Source organism: Hylobates moloch, unplaced genomic scaffold, assembly GCF_009828535.3.
Source record: "Hylobates moloch isolate HMO894 unplaced genomic scaffold, HMol_V3 SCAFFOLD_4, whole genome shotgun sequence".
Classification (NCBI taxonomy): domain Eukaryota; kingdom Metazoa; phylum Chordata; class Mammalia; order Primates; family Hylobatidae; genus Hylobates; species Hylobates moloch.
In genome coordinates, this window is record NW_026652279.1 from 202688 (window position 1) to 213938 (window position 11251).

Genomic DNA, 11251 nt, shown 5'->3' on the forward strand with positions numbered 1-11251 from the left:
GGCCGCGATGCCGCGGCTCCCGGTGAAGAAGATCCGTAAGCAGATGAAGCTGCTGCTGCTGCTGCTGCTGCTGAGCTGCGCCGCGTGGCTCACCTACGTGCACCTGGGCCTGGTGCGCCAGGGACGAGCGCTGCGCCAGCGCCTGGGCTACGGGCGAGGTACGGCGCGGGGGGCGCGGGCGGCGCGGGCGGCGGGGGCCGGGCCTCTTACCGCACGGGGGTCTCGGCTGGGCCCGACCCGCCCGGAGACCCCGCCCGCTGTTCCCCGCTCTGCGATTTGGGGGGAGGGGGCGCGGTTCGGCTCGGCCCGGACGCTCGATGACGTCGGCAGTGACGCGCGCGACCCTCCCAGAGAGGGTCCCTGACTCTGGGATCTGGCCTGGATCCGGTAGTGAGGGGCTGACGGTGGGCTCCTGGGGAAGTCTGTGCCCCTAGACCCTCCTGAGGCTTCCGAGAGGCCTTCTCAGGCCTCGCCTCCACCCCCTGACCGCTTAGCAGGGCCTCAGTTTCCCTGTGTGCTGGGGGCTTGGTGAAGTGGCCGGTGCAGCTGGGACGCTTCCCGGCGGGGGCGCCCTGCGCGAACTGTGCCAGTGTTGTGGGGGTCCATGCGTGGGGATGGGGCCCAGCCTGGGGAGCCTGGCGTAAACTCTCCCAACCCCAACCCACAAACAAAGCAGATGGGGTCACGGTGAGCCAGCCGGCGTAGGGCCCCCTGGAGATGGTGATCTTTGACATACACCTTTGGGGGAAAGAGCATTCCAGACAGGAAGGCGCAGATGAAAGCCTGGGGTGGGAGGAGAAGGAGGGGCAGAATGCCCCCTCTGGAGGAGGGAGGTTAGTGCCATGCCCAGACCAGGAGATACCCCAGCTGGCTGCCTCTGAGCCTTTTCCAGGGAGCCAGGTGTCCTGAGGGGGCAGAACAATGGTACTGGCTGGGGACACCTGGGCCATTCCACCTGCCAAAGCCCCTGTCTTCTATTCCTGTGCCGGGACGCCTGGACCCACACAGGCCAAGGGTCTGGGGCTTGTCCCAACCCACATACCTCACAGCTTCCACACCCTCGAGAGACCCCCAATACTGCTGAATCCCTAAAAAGCCCCACCCCAGCTATCAGCAGACAGGGCAGGATCCACAGCTGGCCCAGTGACACAGAACAAAACCAGCCCCCTCTGCAGGCGCCTTTGTGGTTTTCTGAGCAGCGCAGGGGTCTAAGCCCAATCAGGAGGGGGCGGAGGCATAGGGACTCCTCTTCCAAGGACCCCTTGAGGCCAAGCCAGCTCCGCCCCAGGGCACCTGTACCACTGGCTACCTCTGAGTCCAGGGCCAGGACCAGAGGAGCCCAACAGCTGCCCAGGGAGAGGGCGAGTGAGCAGACTGTTCTGTCGGGGGACCTGGGGCCAAAGTCAGGGGAGCCCCACGGGGACCCTTCCCAGGTCTGCCTGTGGACATCTGTGCTGCCTCCCCACAAGCCTGAGCGGGCCAGCTCTGCACCCCAGCCCTCCCCACTTCCTGGACCTCCCAAGCTGAGGACCTAGACATCCCCACTGCGGCCCCAGGGGGTTCCACGCCCTGGGGCCTGAGCATCTGTAGGGACGCTTCTCTTCACCCCAATTCTGCCCCTCGTGGTCCTCCTACCCAAGGACACTCAATCCAGGGCCATGCCTGGGCTTCAGCATCCATGCCTGTTCCTCAGTCCAGACTTTGAGAGCTCAAATCCTTCAGGAGAGACAGTGCTGGCTTTCCTGACTACAGTCCCTGGCACTAACCCTGAGTTCTCAGTTCCGGTAAGGGAGGCAGACGTGGAACACTCCAGCACACAGAGAAAGTGCTGAGGGCACAGGGCAGTCCTGGAGTCTTCCTGGAGGCAGAGCCACTCAACAAGAATGGCCAGATGGAGGTGCATGTGGGTGCCTACACACGCCAGCTGGCGCACCCGGCTTTCCTCCCTCACACCTGCTGGAGGTTGGGAAGAGCCTGCTGAAAGGCTCAGCCTGGGCTGCCCCACCAGAGGTGGGGTGTAGAAGAAGTTGCCTCGCTGTGGGGAGGGGCATCTGGTGGCAGAGAAAGCAGATGAGAAGGAGAGGCTTTAGCGAGAGACACCACAGCCTCCCTGCCCTGCTCCGGCCATGTGGGTCCCTGGCCCAGCTGAACCCAGCAGCAGGCGGAATGGCCTTGGAGAGAGCCTGGGCCCGAGACAGGCCTCACGTGCCACCTGCAGATGGTGAGAAGCTGACCGGTGTGACCGACGGCCGGGGGGTCCACCCTGCGCCATCCACGCAGAGGGCTGAGGACTCCAGTGAGAGCCGTGAAGAGGAGCAGGCGGTGAGCAGGGCCTTGGGGAGAACACGTGTGCACGGAGACGACACCCCAAAGCCACTTGTGTGTTGGTGTCTTGAGAACCTGTCCATTCTGGAGGACGCAGCAGGGGGGCATGAGACACAGGACATGTGGGGCACGGCATGGCTTGTCTGGGTGAGCTCCAGCACCAGGCATCCTATCTGGAGCTCTGTGTCTGGGGGCTGCAGCAGGTGCATGAATGTGCCGGCCAGTCAGTGTGTGGGGTGGCCGAGCATCTGCGTGGGCTAGAGTGACCAGGGTGTCTGAGTGTATGTGCCAGGTGCCATGGGTCAGGGTTTGCGTGACTGTGGGCTCACAGGCATTTAGGGCTGTGTGGATACATGTTGGAAGGGGTCTTTGTGAAGGTTTGTCTTGGTGTGTGTTACCCCCTCCCTGCCTTTCCAACCCTGACCCCATTGCCTTTTCTCTCCTGCAGCCCGAAGGTCGGGACCTAGACATGCTGTTTCCTGGGGCGGCTGGGAGGCTGCCACTGAACTTCACCCATCAGACACCCCCATGGCGGGAGGAGGTGAGCTGGCTCGGCCTGTAATGGGCTGGGAGGCAGGGTGGGGGCTGGGGGGGCGGCGGGCCGTGCAGAACGTAAGGCCCCCCCATCCCCAGTACAAGGGGCAGGTGAACCTGCACGTGTTTGAGGACTGGTGTGGGGGCGCCGTGGGCCACCTGAGGAGGAACCTGCACTTCCCACTGTTCCCTCATGTGAGTGCCGGGGTTGGGGGGTGCAGGGTGGGCAGGGCACGCAGGGGCTTCGACAGCAACAGTCACTGCCCCCCCAGACTCGCACCACCGTGAAGAAGTTGGCCGTGTCCCCCAAGTGGAAGAACTATGGACTCCGTATTTTTGGTTTCATCCACCCAGCGAGGGACGGTATGGGGGTGAGGGTGCCCCGGGGGAGGGGTGTCGTGAGGCTCCACCCCCCTGAGCCCAGTCTCGTGGACTAGGAGACGTCCAGTTTTCCGTGGCCTCAGACGACAACTCGGAGTTCTGGCTGAGTCCAGACGAGAGCCCGGCTGCTGCCCAGCTTGTGGCCTTTGTGGGCAAGGTACCGCCACCCCAGCCCTGGCGCCTTCCCGGGACTCCTGCTGCTCAGTCACCTGTGCCCACCAGCCTCTTGGGAATGAGGACCCGACGGGCTTGGTGTCCCCAGGGAGAGAGTGAACCCCCCGACCACCCCTACTCTATCACCCCCCAGACTGGCTCTGAGTGGACAGCGCCTGGAGAATTCACCAAGTTCAGCTCCCAGGTGTCCAAGCCCAGGCGGTGAGTGGCTGTGGGGTGCATGTGCGTGCACTTGTGTATTCGTGGGAGGGGGTTACGCGCTGTCTCATCCTGTGCACACTTGCACACACTCTGCACGAGCACCCGCCCAGCCGAGCTGCCATCCTCCTGAGGCCCAGCCCTGAGGGGTGTGGGAGCCACCTGCCCCCTTCCCTGGCTCCACTAATTTGAGCTTCCTGCGCATGGCGGGGCGCAACCCCTTGTTCCTCATGTCCCCAGGCTCATGGCCTCCCGGAGGTACTACTTTGAGTTGCTGCACAAGCAGGATGACCGCGGCTCGGACCACGTGGAAGTGGGCGTGAGTGCTTTCCGCCCCCGGGAGCCTCTGGAGACTCCACTCCCCCCACCTCCCTGCAGGACAACCGCAAGGGGGTCCCCGTCCCAAAGTTGACAAAGCAGATGGTCAGGGCCATGGGCCTGAGGTCAGCAGGGTCTGCTCTGCCCTCCTGAGGGGCTCGGTGAGGCTTCACTAGGAGTCACCTTTGAGTAGAGTCTTGAGAGGATGGAGACATTCAGTAGGGAGATGTGGGTGGCAGAGAATTTGGGGTGGGGTGTACGGCGGGTGAATTCCAGACCACAAGAACAGCGAAGGAACAGACCCAGCAGAGGAATCGGGTCTTCGAGACTAGGAGGGGTCTGGTGGCCAGATCAGGCGGGGCCTGAGCACCACTCTGGACAGATAGGGCTTTGTCCTAAGAATGAGGCCATTGGATTTGCATTCCAGGAAAAAACCCCTGGCCACAGAGCGGAGAGAGCCTGGGGGAAGGATTTTTACTGTGGCCTTTGGTCCTCAAACCCAGGGAGGTGGCTGTGGGGATGGATGGGGGAAGGGGGAAGGGGTTATACAGCAAGGCAGAGGGCCTGCAGCCTGGTGGGTGTGGGGGGCAGCGCGATGGTGCCTGTGTCTGGTGTGTGGAGGGCACGTTTCACCCCACCCAGCTCAGCTGGGCAGAGGGCCCAGGCTGGAGACAGCGGTTTGGGGTGGTCTGTGGAGGCCCCAGGATGAGGTGGGAACAGAAGGGCCTGAGACAGCCCCTGGAGCCCCAACTTGGTGGTGGGGGTAGAGTGGGGGGGCCATCCGGCCTGGCCCTTAGGGGGCCGGCAGTGACCTCACTGGGAGTAGGTGGGGTTGGAAATCATACCCTGAGGCGGGGGGGGGATGGGGGGACTCGGAGGGAGGGAGGGAGGAAAGGAGGGAGGAGGAAGGGAGGGAGGAAGGGAGGGAGGAGGAAGGGAGGGAGGAAGGAAGGATGGGGGGGAGGAAGGGAGGGAGGAGGAAAGGTGAGGAAGGGAGCATGGCGGGGTCTGGCCCTGCTCCCAGGGCCCCTCAGCATTCTGGGTTTCCTTCCCCAGCTCCCCTGCTGCCCCTTCTTGGAACCCCCCGGACCCCTCTGCCATCTCCCCTCCTGCATCCTTTAAGGGATTGGTCCTATTAGTACCCCCGCCCTGAGCCAGGTAGACCCTTTCTTCCCTGGACCCAGCCACGGCCCTGTGCCTGACCCCCACCCTCTCTGCCCCGCAGTGGCGAGCTTTCCTGCCTGGCCTGAAGTTCGAGGTCATCAGCTCTGCCCACATCTCCCTGTACACAGGTGCGAGCGGGCGCCTCTGGGGATGTGGGGCTCCTCAGGATGGGCTCTGGGTGTGAGCGGGAAGAGTGGAGGAGGGGGTCTGAGCACTCCCTGGAACCCCTCTGCTCCCAGATGAGTCAGCCTTGAAGATGGACCACGTGGCGCACGTCCCCCAGTCTCCAGCCAGCCACGTGGGGGGGCGTCCGCCGCAGGAGGAGACCAGCGCAGACATGCTGCGGCCAGACCCCAGGGATACCTTTTTCCTCAGTGAGAGGGGGCCCGCGCGGGGGCGAGGGCGGGGGTGCCTGCCCCAGCCAGCCTGTGACCGCACCTCCTGCAGCTCCGCGCATGGAATCTTCGAGCCTGGAGAACGTGCTGGAGCCCTGCGCCTACGCCCCCACCTACGTGGTCAAGGACTTCCCGATCGCCAGATACCAGGGACTGCAATTTGTGAGTGCGGCTGGAGACCCCCTCTCCCGTCCGGGACTCCGCGGAGCCTTCTCCAGCCCTGTGGGAGGCCGCCCGGGAGGTCCCCGCCCTGAGCCCTGCGCCCCCCACCCCCCACCCCCCAGGTGTACCTGTCCTTCGTGTATCCCAACGACTACACCCGCCTCACCCACATGGAGACGGACAACAAGTGCTTCTACCGCGAGTCTCCGCTGTATCTGGAGAGGTGGGCGCGCGGCCGGGCTAATGCGGGGCGGGGCGGGCGGGGCGAGACTCGGCTCTGATGACCCGCCGCGCCCCAGGTTTGGGTTCTATAAATACATGAAGATGGACAAGGAGGAGGGGGACGAGGATGAAGAAGAGGAGGTGCAGCGCCGAGCCTTCCTCTTCCTCAACCCGGACGGTGAGTGTCCGCAGCGCCCTCGGCCCGCACCCACCTGCGCAGGGAGCTTCTAACCCGCGTTTCCCGCAGACTTCCTGGACGACGAGGACGAAGGGGAGCTGCTCGACAGCCTGGAGCCCACCGAGGCGGCCCCGCCCAGGAGCGGCCCCCAGTCCCCTGCCCCAGTGGCCCCTGCCGAGCCCGGAGCCACCCCGGCCCCGCCGACCCCTCCCCGCCCCCGGGACGAGGGGACCCCCAGGCACTCCCGGGCCCTGAGCTGGGCCGCCAGGGCCGCCCGCCCCTTGCCGCTTTTCTTGGGCCGAGCTCCGCCCCCGCGCCCTGCAGCGGAGCAGCCGCCCCCAAAGGTGTACGTGACCAGGGTGCGGCCGGGACAGCGGGCATCCCCCCGGGCCCCAGCGCCGCGCGCGCCCTGGCCGCGCTTCCCTGGCGTCTTCCTGCACCCCAGGCCTCTGCCCAGAGTGCAGCTGCGGGCGCCCCCACGCCCACCCCGGGCCCACGGCCGCAGGACCGGCGGCCCCCAGGCCACACAGCCGAGGCTCCCAGCCCGGGCGCAGGCCAGCCAAGGGGACCGGGAGGGCCAGGCGCGCACGATGGCACCTGCGGCGCCCACAGTGGACTCAAACTTGTCCTCCGAAGCACGGCCCGTGACTTCCTTCCTGAGCTTGTCCCAGGTGTCCGGGCCGCAGCTGCCCGGGGAGGGCGAAGAGGAGGAGGGGGAGGACGATGGGGCCCCCGGGGACGAGGCCGAGTCGGAGGACAGCGAGGAGGCCGCGGGCCCGGCGCTCGGACGCTGGCGTGAGGATGCCATCGACTGGCAGCGCACGTTCAGCGTGGGCGCCGTGGACTTCGAGCTACTGCGGTCGGACTGGAACGACCTGCGGTGCAACGTTTCGGGGAACCTACAGCTGCCGGAGGCGGAGGCCGTGGACGTGACCGCTCAGTACATGGAGCGGCTGAACGCGCGCCACGGCGGGTATGGGGGCGGCCGAACGCGCGCCAGGGCGGTTGTGGGGTCGGGGACAGCGGGGGAGAGGAGATCCCGGCCTTGGTGGACACGTCAGACCTTCCCCAGGGCCCAGTGGTGTACCGGCCTGGGGGCTGAGGCACCGCGCCCCACCCCAGGGAAGCCCCAGCTTCTCCCCTTCCTTCCCGGTGTCCTGACTGCCCGGGCACTTGTCCAGCCTCAGGGACCTCCCGGTGCTGGCGCCCCGTCCTTGCACCTGTGAACCCCACTTCTGTCATCCTGGACCTGGGCCCAGGGATGAGTCCAAGCTGCAGAAGTCAGCGTCAGTCGCAGCCAGTTGCTGCGCAGACAGCCCCATTCCGGGACCAGGCAGAGACACTTAGGGCAAAGCTCAGGACCCCTGGGCCCCTCCTCCTCTCCCCTCGCAGTGTCCCTGGGCGGTCCCAGACTCTCAGAACCTGACTGCAGAGGAGGGTGCAGGGCTTCTGCCCCATTGGCCCCTCTGGTCTCCCCGAGGCCCCAGGAATCTAGTGCTGTCTGCCCTCCCTGCAGGCTGGTGGGTGGGAGTGGGGAGTCTAATTTGGCCTTGGGGAGGCCTGTGGAGTTCTAAGAAGAGGCAGCGTCTGCTGTGCCCAGCCTTGAAGGCGAGTTAGGAGTTGCACAGTGATGACAGGCAGAGGCAGGGGCAGAGGATGGAGGCAGAGCCGGGACTGTTTCTCCTGTGCGTGATGGAAAGTTGTGAGCAGAGCAGGAATTCCACCGGTTTGGGTGCAGACAGGTGTGCGGTTGCCTGGAGAGGAAGGGAAGGTGGTGGTGACTGAGCCTGGAGCCCTGGGCGGTGGGCGCTGGATACTAGGTGGCTCAGAGGACATGCCTGCCCGTGACTCTAAGCTTCCTGAGAGCAGCTCGTCATTCCATGGGGGCCTCATGGGAAGGTCATGGTTGTGGCCCCACCTTTGCCCACCTGGGTGTGGCTCAAGGAGCAACAGTGTAGAGAGACCAAGAGCATTTGGGGAGGAAGTTCCTGACACTCAGGGCTTTGGGGTGGGGAAGGACAGGAGTTGGAGGGAGGCCTCAGACCCTCGGCTGTCACACAGGTGGGCGTCCCCCAGTGAAGGGCACAGACTGCCAAGGGAGCACGTGAGGCCGACTGAAGAGAAGCCGTTGTCTAGGGCAGGGTCCTATTTTCTCCAGATGAGGAGAGCAGAGTGGAGGGAAACAGGTTCTTGGCCGAGCGGAATGAGGAGGAAGGGGCCAGGAACGGGCTCTCAGCGTTGAAGCAGCCTCCTCCACTCAGGGATCGGGACAGGAGCGGAGCTGCTGCCAGGGGGAAAGGAGTGCTGTGAAGGCCGGTCGGGGGCTTCTCAGAAGAGGCGACCCAGGACCTGGAAGAGGAGGGGCTGGGAGGACTGGGGCAAACATCCCAGGCAGGGGACTCCTCAGGACAAAGGAGAGGGGACAGTGGCTGTGTCTGAGGAGGAGTCTGCTACCCCAGCATGAGGGGAAGATTGAAGGCCACAAATTCGAAACTGCTTAAGGTCCTAGAATGCCACAAAAGCCTCTTGGAACCTTGTCCTATGGGCGGTGGCTAACTCCTGAAGGTTTCTGAGCAAGGGAGTAACGGGACAGGTGGGCATGTCATAAACGTCACCTGGGACGTGAGTGGTGGCCAGGAGGCCCGCGAGGAGGTGAGGATGGGCCTGGGCTCACTGGTGCGCCCCCCAGTCCTGCCCCGACCCTGGAGGGGGTGGCTGGAAGGTGGACCTGCCTGCTGGGCCTGCCTGGAGGGGCAGGAGCTGTGCCTCAGAGCCCGCAGCCTCCGCCAACTCCAAGTCGGCTGAGTTTCTGTGGCCAGGGCAGACCAGGGTTGTGGGCGGGGTGCAGGCTGGAAGCCCTAGTACCGGCTGACCACCGAGCCTTGCAGGCGCTTCGCGCTTCTGCGCATCGTGAACGTGGAGAAGCGCCGGGACTCGGCGCGAGGGAGTCGCTTCCTGCTGGAACTGGAGCTGCAGGAGCGCGGGGGCGGCCGCCTGCGACTGTCCGAGTACGTCTTCCTGCGGCTGCCGGGAGCCCGCGTGGGGGATGCAGACGGAGAAAGTCCGGAGCCCGCTCCCGCCGCCTCCGTGCGCCCCGACGGCCGCCCCGAGCTCTGCCGGCCACTGCGCCTGGCCTGGCGCCAGGACGTGATGGTTCACTTCATCGTGCCAGGTGCGCAGGGCGGGCTCGGGGTGTCCGGGAGACCTCGTGGGAGGAACATGGAGCCTAATGACTAGGAAAGGGTGTGGGTGTCCTGGATGAGGTTCTTCGCAGCTGGGAGGCCCCACCGTAGAGTCAGCGTCAGCTCAACGCCCTGCGATTTCTCCTCCAGTGAAAAACCAGGCACGGTGGGTGGCACAGTTCCTGGCGGACATGGCCGCGCTGCACGCGCGCACCGGGGACTCGCGTTTCAGCGTCGTCCTGGTGGATTTCGAGAGCGAGGATATGGACGTGGAGCGGGCCCTGCGCGCCGCGCGCCTGCCCCGGTAACGGCCCCTACTTCCACCTGGGCGGACCCAGCGCCGCTTTCCTCCCCCGGAGGTGGGTTTTCCTGACCCCACCCCCAGAGATCGTGCCTGTGACTCCCACTCCCCAGGTACCAGTACCTGAGACGAACCGGGAACTTCGAGCGCTCCGCCGGGCTGCAGGCGGGAGTGGACGCGGTAGAGGTCCGAGGGCCGCATGGGGGTCGGGGAGCAAAACGGGGCGTGCCCGGGGAGGAGCGGAAGGCGGGGCTCACACCTCCCGCACCCCCCAGGACGCCAGCAGCATCGTGTTCCTTTGCGACCTGCACATCCACTTCCCACCCAACATCCTGGACGGCATCCGCAAGCACTGCGTGGAGGGCAGGCTGGCCTTCGCGCCCGTGGTCATGCGCCTGAGCTGCGGGAGCTCGCCCCGGGACCCCCACGGTGAGGCCCCAGCATCCCACCAACCGCGGTGAAGTCCAGGAACCCGGGGCCTCTCTCAATCCCCAGGGGAGGCCTGGGAGTCCATCAGTGCTCCCCGTAGTGCCCAGAGCCCCAGTCCCCCCGCACCAGCACGCCCAGGGCCATGCCGGGGGCCCCAGGAACCTCCTCCAGTATCCCGCGTTTATGCACCGCGCTCCAGGGTCATGACCCAGCACCACCGGACGACTCCCGGAAGCCCCCGTGGTGATGGGACCCTGCACCTGAGCCCCTCCCGAGGTCTCCTAGCGGCGCTTTGCTGGGGGGCGCGGGGAAGCCTTGCAGGACCTGGTCTGAAGGGCAACACCTCTCACCCTCCCGCCCCAGGTTACTGGGAGGTGAACGGCTTTGGCCTTTTTGGGATCTACAAGTCGGACTTTGACCGGGTCGGAGGAATGAACACGGAGGAGTTCCGAGACCAGTGGGGGGGTGAAGACTGGGAGCTCCTGGACAGGTGACCACCTCCCCACTCCCCAGAGGTGACACCCTGACCCCTGCGTCCTCTTCCTCTGAATGGGGAGGGGGATTTATGCCCCCCATGGCGCCCACATGTTGAGAGAACTCTGCCCTTCCCCGTCTTCCCAGTATCCTGTAGGCCCGGAGAGACCCCTCCACCCACATCACTTCTGAAACCCTGTCCTACCCCCAGGGTCCTGCAAGGTCAGGGACATCCCTGAACCAGCTCTGTCCCCTGATCTCATAGGCCCTGAGTGGCCCTGAGTCCCCGTCCTCCCACTGGGGCCATGCAGGCTTGAGGCAGCCCTGACACCCCCGGCCCCAGGGTCCTGACCACCTCTCTGCCCCCGGCCCCAGGGTCCTGCAGGCAGGGCTGGAGGTGGAGCGACTGCGTCTGCGGAACTTCTATCACCACTACCACTCCAAGAGGGGCATGTGGAGCGTCCGCAGCAGGAAGGGTTCTCACACGGGGGCATCCTGAGGACGGGCAGCCCCTCCCAGCCCCGGTGGGAGTCCCGAGGCAGCCGCTGGGGGCTGGGCTTTGAGCTAGGTCCCAAGAGACCAGGCAGGGCTGGTCAGAGAGGCACAGCCACCACTTGTGCCTGCCCCTCTCTGGCCCACTGGGCGCCTGCGTCGTGCCCCTCCCCGGAGAGGCAGCCTTCACAGCGGGTCAGGGCCTGGCCTTGGTCCCCACTCTGCGATGATTTCTGTGAAATTTTGCTGTAGCGATGACATTGTTTTCAGAATTTCCAAGAGTTCTGTCTGTTCTGTTTTTTATTCAGAATGAAATGAAATA

General features: G+C 65.4%; 1 protein-coding gene across 2 annotated transcripts; it reads left to right on the top strand.

Annotated features, from left to right (window-relative positions):
- Positions 1 to 6: 6 nt before the first annotated feature.
- On the top strand, positions 7 to 11251 carry B4GALNT4 (beta-1,4-N-acetyl-galactosaminyltransferase 4). Of its 2 annotated transcripts, XM_032149251.2 has the most exons (20): positions 7 to 158; positions 2219 to 2322; positions 2774 to 2866; positions 2959 to 3054; positions 3132 to 3222; positions 3297 to 3397; positions 3548 to 3615; positions 3853 to 3931; positions 5156 to 5222; positions 5334 to 5468; positions 5542 to 5651; positions 5774 to 5874; positions 5951 to 6051; positions 6121 to 7024; positions 8940 to 9223; positions 9384 to 9537; positions 9648 to 9720; positions 9810 to 9963; positions 10327 to 10453; positions 10813 to 11251. In XM_032149251.2, the coding sequence occupies exons 1-20, from the start codon at positions 8 to 10 to the stop codon at positions 10934 to 10936; spliced, it is 3117 nt and encodes a 1038-aa protein (XP_032005142.1). In that variant the 5' UTR covers position 7; the 3' UTR covers positions 10937 to 11251. The 2 variants fall into 2 exon arrangements, 1 of the variants encoding a protein (XP_032005142.1); XR_004247592.1 differs by lacking the exons at positions 9648 to 9720; positions 10327 to 10453; positions 10813 to 11251 and having other exon boundaries at positions 9384 to 9592; positions 9810 to 9894.